This window comes from Helianthus annuus, chromosome 17 (assembly GCF_002127325.2).
Source record: "Helianthus annuus cultivar XRQ/B chromosome 17, HanXRQr2.0-SUNRISE, whole genome shotgun sequence".
NCBI lineage: Eukaryota > Viridiplantae > Streptophyta > Magnoliopsida > Asterales > Asteraceae > Helianthus > Helianthus annuus.
In genome coordinates this window covers 58,857,107-58,867,150 of record NC_035449.2, presented here as the reverse complement: position 1 = coordinate 58,867,150, position 10,044 = coordinate 58,857,107, and the positions used below count along the sequence as shown (strand labels likewise).

At 40.4% G+C, this 10,044-nt stretch overlaps 1 protein-coding gene across 2 annotated transcripts; it reads right to left on the bottom strand.

Moving 5' to 3' along the window:
- Positions 1 to 9,182: 9,182 nt before the first annotated feature.
- Positions 9,183 to 9,771, bottom strand: LOC110923041 (uncharacterized WD repeat-containing protein C2A9.03). 2 transcript variants are annotated; one of them, XM_035987108.1, is made up of 2 exons: positions 9,660 to 9,771; positions 9,183 to 9,569 (listed from the first exon to the last, which is right to left on the bottom strand). In XM_035987108.1, exons 1-2 carry the CDS (start codon positions 9,708 to 9,710, stop codon positions 9,201 to 9,203), a joined length of 420 nt encoding a protein of 139 aa, XP_035843001.1. In that variant the 5' UTR covers positions 9,711 to 9,771; the 3' UTR covers positions 9,183 to 9,200. The 2 variants fall into 2 exon arrangements, with proteins under 2 accessions (XP_035843001.1, XP_022022919.1); XM_022167227.2 differs by having other exon boundaries at positions 9,669 to 9,757.
- Between the last annotated feature and the right edge of the window lie 273 nt (positions 9,772 to 10,044).

Below are 10,044 nucleotides of genomic sequence, written 5' to 3'. Positions count from 1 at the left end.
TACAATGTTGGCCAAGAAGGCTCGGTATTCCTTGCGGAGATACTTGCTGGCTTGAATACACGACATAAGCTTGAGACCTTTCGACGTTGTTTCACCGTATACACATAGGAGATCACCATTTGCGAGCGAGAATCTAATCATCTTTTCAAAGCACACAACTTCAGCATGGTTTTCACGAAGAAAGTCCATGCCTATTATGACATCAAAACTTCCGAGTTGCATCGGAATAAGGTCGATTGGGAAGATGTGATTGTTGAGTTCGAGAGTACAATCACGGAGTACTGAATTAACGGCAATGGTTCTTCCTGTAGCGACTTCGACTTCGAATGACGAGGATAGATAAGAGCGCTTACGACTAAGTAGCTTCTCGAATTCAAATGACACAAAGCAGTTATCGGCTCCAGTATCAAACAAACATGATGCATAAATACCATTCACAAGGAACGTACCATTAACCACGTTGTTATCCGCCTGGGCCTGACGGGCATTGATGTTGAAGGTTCGGGCATGGGCTGCTTGCTGCTGTTGCTGAGGCTGCTGTTGTTGCTGTTGCTGCTGAGGCTCTTGCTTAACCACTCTGTTCGGGCACCTGTTTGCAAAGTGGTTAGGGTCACCACATGCAAAGCAGACTCGAGCGTTGACTGCAGGTGCTGGAGCTGCTAGTTGGCCTTGAGGGGCAGGGAGCAGAGCTTGGTTGACAGTAGCTTGAACTGGGGCTTGACAAGGACCGTAGCGGCAGTTCGCAGTGAAATGACCGTAGAGGTTGCAGTGAGCGCAAAAACGACAAGCTAGACCCACTGGATGATGATACGAACACGTCGGGCAGAGTAGGTGAGGGCCTGTGTATGCACGCTTTGCTGGCGGTGCATTGATCACTGGAGTTGAGCGCTGGTGCTGCTGCTGTTGAGCTGGTACAGCTTGTAGGGGAGCAGCAGTGGTTGCGGCTGCACAGCTCTTGTTGCTGGAGCTGTTGTTGTTCTTCTTCTTCCTTCTTGATGACTTGGAGGATTGAGCAGATGAGTCGGTGGGTGTTGCAGTGGCTTGATGCAGAGACTTGGTTGGCTTATCCCAGAAACCAGCCTTTACTCGCTTATTATTGATCTCAGCGGCGAGTAGGTAGGTTTCTTCGATCGTTGCTGGCTTGGCGGCGTGAACAAAGTCGGCTACACAATCGTGCAGAGCTCGGATATACTTCTTGATGGCTTGATCTGAGGTCTTGACTTGATCAGGACATATGATGCTAAGCTGCTTGAAGCGAGCAGTGAGAGCAGCGTTGTCTCCATCCTTCTGCTTGATTCCCCAGAACTCGTCCTCCAGCTTTTGGCGTTCATGAGGAGGGCAGAATTCTTCGATCATAATCGCTTTCAACTCCTTCCATGATAGCCCGTAAGCTGCATCATTTCCGCGCTTGTTTCGTTCGGCCATCCACCAGTCTAGAGCACGGGACTGGAAGACGCCTGTAGCATTGAGAGTGCAGAGATGCTTAGGAAATCCGCTCTGGCGCAGAGTGACTTCGACCGAGTCAAACCAGTGAAACATGGCTGTAGGACCATCTTCGCCAGTGAACTCTTTTGGTCCGCATGCTTTAAACTGCTTGAAGCTGAAAGCAGCCTTGCTTGAATCCTTAGGGATTTCAGCTCGAGATTCTTTTGACGACTTGCTAGCGTTTTCATACACCTCACTCACAGCTTTCGCCACAGTTTTGGAGATGATAGCAGCGAGACGTCTGTCCCTCTTTTCCTGGCGGGTAAGTGGGGCCCGGGGTCGGGATCCAGACGACGACATGGTCTGCATTAGACATCGTCACGAGTCTCAACACAATGAAATCGAATCTCACCTCACACGTCTAGACTACTAAAGCTTAGAATCACGTCGAGTCAAACAATATGTAACATATAGGCACATAATCACAGATACACATAATCATAGAACACAGAAGTACACAGAGCACAGAATCACAAAAGCAAAGGAGCACGTAAGCACATAGAACACATAACACAGAACACGTAAATTCCTAGGCACTTAATCACTGAGGTAGTCAGAAAACAGAAACCTATCCTTCAAAGTTCGCGTGTCGTTCAATTATCGTATCGAATAACATAGTATAGTATAGTCTAACTTGGTCGTATAGCACATCATATCGTAATATCGTTTAGAGTTGCAACAACTGGATGTCGAGTTGAGATAGAATAGCAATTGCGAGTCGTGTGTGTTGATCGAAGTGGTAGTAAAATCGAATATTACCTCAAAATAAAACAGAGAAAGCAAACATAAACACGAAACAGAGAAAGCACACGAAACACATAAAATCAACAAGTCATCAGAGTACGCGGTTGCGGTTCTCGGAATTGAAACACATAAAGTCGAGAGATAGATTGTCTGCGGCTACTAGACATCGACTACCCAAGGCAACTCGACTATTCACAGTAGACTTGTCATCACTTTCGACTCTAGAGGTCGTGTTTCTGCCTCGATTCTTGGGCATTCCACACGCGTTCCCTAGGCCATACTCGTGAGTTCAGGTCGTTGGAGTCCATCGAAGCCTTGGTGAGATGAATAAAATACAGAACAAACTGCTAAGGTTAGGGTTTCACCCCTTGGCTTAGCAATTTCTTCCTTGTTTTTAGTAAAATCGAGAAGAATTTTCATCAAAATGGGGGTTTCACACCTGTTTTGGTATAATTCTCCTCGTTTATTGGCAAAAAAATGTCGAGATGAAGGAGTAAAATCCCCATAAGTCAGGAAATTTAGTCGGGAGTTTGCGGTTTTCACACCTATTCCTGACTGAATCGCCTGACGTTAGTTGAAAATTTGAGTGCAGTGATAGTGAAAGATTGCAGAATAAGCACATAGACTGGGTCTGATGGTTCCTAACTATAGTCTAGGTCTCTAAGACAGCGACCCGGACTAGGTCGTGTCTGCCTAATTCCCTATAGTTATGGCTCTGATACCAATCTGGCACACCCCAACCGATGGCGGAATCATCGGGGCGCGGCACTGAGCGAAACAGATTGTCCAGAAGTTTCCACAACAACTATTATATAAATTCAGTTTACATGACACGTCCCATACCGTGTCCCAAATAAATAAAAAGTTATCATAGAAAGCAACTATTACAGACTAATGTTTATTATTTCTAGACTCCCTAGCCTCGATTTCATCACCATGCGCCTAAGCGTCCTAGCAACTTAAGCACCTGTCACATACGTTAAAATAAAGTCAATACATATAATGTAAAGGTGAGCACACAAGTTTGATAGTAGCATATAGAGTTCGAATAGTTTACGCATAACCAGGCACGTACACAGAGGAAAACGATGCATGTTAATTATCGACATGGGACCATCGATACCAACGACTGCGGGTTGACCGTCCGAGACGGTTCGCAATACATGATTACCACCGTAATCCATGCAAGTAATTGTCCTTAACAACCCCCGTGTGAACGGGTGCTGAGTCCAAACTATAGTACTACGTTGCTAAGGCAGGTAGATAGCACTCCACGTGTAAACATAATAAACAACATTCATTTAGTCAAATAGCACATGCATTCGGTTAGCGTTCAAATAGTTTGTGTTTGATTGTGATTTGATAGGTAACGTATGTAACACCCAAAAGTGCTAAAAGCAAAAAGGGATCGAGTATACTCACAGTGATTGATTGTGGATTGAAGGGAGCGCTGAGAGTAAGATTAGCCTGAATAGTTCGATATATAGTACTACGTTGCTAAGGCAGGTAGATAGCACTCCACGTGTAAACATAATAAACAACATTCATTTAGTCAAATAGCACATGCATTCGGTTAGCGTTCAAATAGTTTGTGTTTGATTGTGATTTGATAGGTAACGTATGTAACACCCAAAAGTGCTAAAAGCAAAAAGGGATCGAGTATACTCACAGTGATTGATTGTGGATTGAAGGGAGCGCTGAGAGTAAGATTAGCCTGAATAGTTCGATAGCATAACGATAAGTAACGCAGAAAAGTAAACAAGTATGGATGGATCGAACGGGCTGTTCGGTCGGCTGGTATGTTCGGTTGGACAGTCCTGTTCGATCGGCCGGCAAGCTCGATCGGCTGGGCCATTCGAGTGGATTGTTTCTTCCTCTGGTGTGTTTGTGTTCAAGGATTTGAACTTTTGAAGTTTTCATTGTAGTATATGAGAACACTGAAGTGTTCTTACCTTTCAAGTCGGTCGATCGAACGGTTCGTTCGATCGGCTAGCTCACTCGATCGGCTAGCTCACTCGATCGACTAGGATCTTCAGTATTAGTCCTCAACTGAATGTCACTCGATTGAACAGTCTGTTCGATCGGCTGGCATTCCCTACTACGAACGAGTTGTGAAAACGATTAAGTGTTGAAGCATAGTATCTCATGATCCGAACAGTAATGTTCACCAATCGAGTGCCATGTTCGATCGAACACTACTCCGTCAATACTATACCTCATGAAATTTTGAGAGTGTGGGACCATGTGCTAGCCGATCGGCTGGCCCGGTCGATCGGCTGGCATGTCCGATCGGCCTTTCATCTAACTCTTGGCTGTTTGTTTATTTGTCAAAAACGTACAAGAATTAGAGTGAAAACTTACCGTAATTGAGAGAAATCTGAGAAAAGGTGAAGAAGATAGCTGGTTCGGTCAGAGCTTTCCAAAAATGGAAAGTATGACAATGACAGCCCTATTTATAGGCTCCAAAAGAGGAAAGTGGCAGCCGATCGGCCAGGAGCTCCGATCGAGTGGGCTGCTCGATCGGTTGGCAAGATGCGAGCCGATCGGCTGGCCTGTTCGATCAGGTTGCCTCCTGTTCGGTCCGCGACACACTTTGAGTATTTTGCGACGATTTTCGACGTTTCGATTTCGATGGACGATGATACGAATACGATAGAGTTCCTAGTCAAATTACTTTCAGTCCCAACTACTATATCTAACATTAGGGGTGTTCAAATTCGGATATCCGGTGTTTCGGATATCCGAAAGTCGGATATCCGAAAATTTCGGATAGTAGATTCTAATATCCGAACCCGAATCCGAAATTTCGGATATCCGACTTTCGGATATCCGAAATTTCGGATACGGATTCGGATAGTGGAACGGATTATCCGATTTCAAAAATAAAAAATCAAAACATCAAACCCTGAAGATTTGGTATTTGCGTTTCCATTTTAAATCATGAAAAAAGAATACCAATGTTTGTTTCAATCAGATTCAAACTTCAAACAACAATAAAGTTTCAACATCCTGAATCAACTACAACCCAAACCATCGAATCTCACTGTGTCGTTAATAACCTCGCGGTCAGGGTTGCGACGCTGAAGGTGATGGCTGTGATGGCGGAGGTATGGGCTGCGACGGCGGAGGTAAGGGTTGCTAGGTGAGAAGCAACGTTGATTTAGGGGTTCAAAATTCAAATTGCAAAGTGAGAAGTGATGAGGGTTAATTGCAATGACAAGGTGACTGGCGAAGTGGCGAGAATCGGCTCTGTGCGACACCAGATGAGAATTATCTAGATCTGGATGGATGTAGATATTTTACATTTTAAAATTCAAATGTTTTATATTAAATTGTTTTATACAGATGACTTGGGGAATCGGGATGGAATATGTGTGGAAATGCATATATTTACTTAATATATTAATATTTAAATTATTATATATTTGCATTTCGGATATTCGGATAATCCGATTATCCGAAAAATTTTAAAACTCACATCCGAATCCGAATCCGAAATTTCGGATTATCCGATTTTCGGATATCCGAAAATTCGGATATCCGAAATTTCGGATATTTCGGATACGGGTTTTCGGATATTTCGGATTCGGTTTCGGATTCAGATTTTTTTGAACACCCCTATCTAACATACCATCTTCTATAAGTCATGTTTCGATGTCGGTTCGATTGAGTTCGATTGCCTTTCGAGTTTCGATTTGATTTTCGATTGATTTGCTTGAATACCACACCAACATAAAGTAAACAAGCACAAGTAACACATAAGGCACACACACACACACGTATAACAATACCACAATTCGCATGATTCGAGTCTCGATTTCGATGATTGTTAGATCGGTTTGATTTCTGATTAGTTAACTTTATCGCATTGTTACTTCCTATCATTCACAGTAGTAGATCGGTTCGCTTTAAAACACATTCGATTACTTCGATTCTTGCTGATTACAACACTTACTCCACATAATACAACTAAAACATAAATACGACTATCTACAGTCAAAGAAAGTCAAAGTTGACTTGGACTTTGACTTTGACATTCGAAAACACGGGGTGTTACACTGATACAGCCCCACGACTAAAAACCCCCTTACGACACTTGGGCGTTGTATTACAACAGTGGCTTACGGCCATACCATTCTTCCAAATTCCATTTATTTGCTCTTTTTAGATCGTTCCACCTCCCGGTTCCTCATTTAAGCATCCTATAAGCCCGTCAAACCTGTAAAAACACATTTTATCGTAGTAAAACAATTCCAATTGAATCTATACCTTAAAACCCATAATATTAAGCATTTAGACTCACTAATTACCATTCTACCACCCATTTTATCAGCCATTATTTGAATTCATAACCATATCTAAATTTTGCATGTACTTTGAAAACAAAAGGTAAGAGTTTTTTTATAATATGAAAACATTGAATACTACCAAGTCCTAAGTCCTTGAGTTATGGTTTCAAAAAGTCACAACATACTAACTTCTCAAAAATGACTTTTTGATGACTTTTTCTCCTTCTCAAAAAGCCATTTTGAAAAGGACTTTTTTTTAGGTTTGCCAAAGATTAAAATTCATTTTTAACTTTTTGATTAAGTCAATAAGTCATAAGTTGGGTTGGAAAAGCTTAGCCAAACATGCCCTTATTATTATAGATGTTATTTTTATTATTAGTTTTATTACCTTATTAAGTAAACATTATTATTGATTTATCACAATTATTATTGCTGTTGCTGTTGCTGTTAGCATTATTGAGCTTATGGTGGTTGTGTTATCGTTGTCACTATTTAATTCTTGTTGTTTGAAAATTTAAAAGTTAAAAATAACAGCTAAGAAACACATATAAAACTATAATTCAAGTTTTAAGTAGTGTGTACTTGAGAAAACGCTTTAGGCTATAGGGTGTAGTCATTATCCTCATGACCACTATTACCTCCACGTCAGTGTCATGTAATTCACCTCTAATCCACCATCCAAAACCACTACCCTAAGGTTGTGGTCATGACCCAAACCACTAGCCCCTTATTTATTTTAATTTATCTTTGTCTAAAGAAAAAAGAAATGATTTCTTGAAAAATGGAAAGGGGAACCATGGTTGCCATGGTTTAATCCATGCAAACCATGGTGGATCAAGCAAGGGGTGGTGTAGCCTTCCATTGATGTTCTTAGGTGGTGAATCATGTCCCAACCATGACCCCCACACCCATTAGCCTTATAATGCTTATCTAAATGGAAACTATGTTCCATCCAGTCCACCCGACCCATATAAGGATGAGCTCAGTACCGAACGGTACCGAAAATCCCCAAAAGTGGGTACCAGTACCGAATATAACCGGTACGGTACGGTTTGGTACCGGTACCGGTATTTGAGGGTAAAAACCGGTACCGAACTGGTACCGAAAATGTCAAAAGTCGGTACCGAATTGGTACCGAAAGTGTACCGGTTTGGTAAATTCGGTACCAGTACCGGGTACCATTTGCTCATCCCTAGACCCATACATCTTTACTGGATCAATTAAAATTTTAAGTTAACAAAAATTTGCAGCTGCAATGGAAGTCTTGGTGTGAATTCAAGGTGGGCTGGGCAGAAGGGTCTGTCCCTTTTTCTATGTTTTGGCTAGGAGTGTTCAAAACCGGATATCCGAAAATTCGGATAACCGAAAATTTCGGATATCAGATTTCACTATCCGAATCCGAATACGTATCCGAAATTTCAGATATCTGAATTTCAGATATCCGAAATTTCGGATACGGATTCGAATAGTGAATCGGATATCCGAAAATCCAACTTTTTATTTTTTTATTATTTTTTCATATTCGGAAACAGATATTTTGGATAGTTTCGGATATCCGATTATAAGTTTTCGGATATTTTTCGGATATTTTTCCTGATATTTTCGGATATTTCGGATATTTTCGGATACGTCGGATATTCGGATATCCGAAAGAAATGAAAATTAAATTTTCGGATATTTCGGATCCGAAATATCCGAAAATTTTGAAAACAACTATCCGATCCGAATCCGAAAAATTCGGATATCCGATTTTTCGGATATTTCGGATTCGGATATCCGATATTTCGGATTGGATTTTCAGATACAGATAGTTTTGAGCATCCCTAGTTTTGGCTGTAATTTTACTTCTTGTACTATAGCGTTTATTCCTTAGCTACTTGCTTGGGTTCCTTTTTTAATGAAAATCGCCTTCTTTCAAAAAAAAAAAAAAATTACAAGTATCTACATATTCACAATTAACAAAACATTTTTCATTTTTAGATGCACAATATAAATTATTCATTTTTCCAATTTCAATTTTTTAAATATAAAAACGTTGGAAATATAATGTTTATTCAGTTTTTTTGAAACTAGTGGGAGACCCGCTCGTTACGGCGGAGTCAATAATATAAAACAAGAACAAATCACCAACTTACCACCAGCACTTACCATCTACAATACCCTATTTTAAGAAAATAAAAGTTATAAAAAACAATAGATTTGTCAATTAAACAAATGCACCACTTAAAACATGATGTTTAAGTTAATATGGAGCAAAGTTTGAAAAATATATGTTGAATAGACCCCTTTATAAGCAATATTTCCTTCTTTGCATATAAAGTTAAGTATTAATAAATTTAATATTATAGAAACTATAGAACAATTGAACGAAAAACAAAACTAAACAAAAAGCGATTCCACTCCTTTGGGTTTCTGAACCAAACCGAAACACGGGCCGATTATTTTATAGAAACTATAGAACAGTAGAACGAAAAACAAAACTAAATAAAGCGATTCCCGCATAAGCCAAACATAATTTAACAGTCAACAATCCTTTCTAAACTTCAAAGATTTTCGGTACACACTTTCTTGTATGGAAATCTTATATGATACTTGGTCTCTTCTAACAAACATAAACAAACAAGTCGACTTACTTTATCAGACGAATGAATCAAGATACCCATACCTATGTCGTTTGTTTTACTATAGCAAGCTCGAATAAATCCAGTTCGACACGCCAATGTAAAGCGTTTCATCATCAGGACTAAGAAAGACACCAGCTATCTCCCCAAATAAATCAATCTCTTGTCGTTTTTCATAGTTTAGCTTGGTATTGCAGACATGAACAAAATCCGCAGCTTCTGCAACCACCAAAAACTTCCCGTCTGATAAAAAACAAACCGATCGAACCGCGGCCATGTTGCCTTTAAGAACCGAGACCGGGGTTGCAAGATTTATTATATCCCATAGCCTACAAGTCTTGTCTTGATTGCCTGTAGCAAAGCTTCGGCCATCTGGATGCCATGCGGATGCAAACGAGTAGTCTAGGTGGCCTTCCACTGTGGCAGCCCTCTGCCAAAAAAAAATATGAGTAGCCAAGAATGATGACATTATCTAAAAAAGAAAATAAGAATATTAAAATGAAGAGTTAAAATAATATATTGTATTCACAAGTTCCTGCCTTTCCACTTGAAGAGTGTACAAGCAATCCATTAAGATGATCCCCAACTATAGCTATGAGTTTGCGATCCGGGCTCAAGGATATATGCTGCAAAGATAAGGAAACGGGCCAGTCCGGTTAAAAGACATACAAAATGTATTATATATTATCATTGTAACTAAAATCTTTAGTGGGAAACCCGCGCGTTGCCGCAGAGTCGACAATATGGGGCGTGAACATACCACCAACTTTCCATCAACACTTACCATCCACAATACCCTTAACATTGATTACCATATTAGTCTATTTCTAAAAGAAGTTACAAAAAAAAAAAGAAATCTAAAAGTAACCAGTTTTGGCCTAACATAGGGGTGAGCTAGTTTAGGT

What these genes read in the sequence shown, in the direction of transcription:
- LOC110923041 (XM_035987108.1), bottom strand. Translation starts at nt 9,710, where the DNA reads ATGGATTGCTTGTACACTCTTCAAGTGGAAAGGCAGGAACTTGTGAAT. An exon ending in GGCAGGAACTTGTGAATACA is followed by an intron (nt 9,570 to 9,659) that starts ATATATTATTTT and finishes TTTTTTTGGCAG; the next exon opens with AGGGCTGCCACAGTGGAAGG.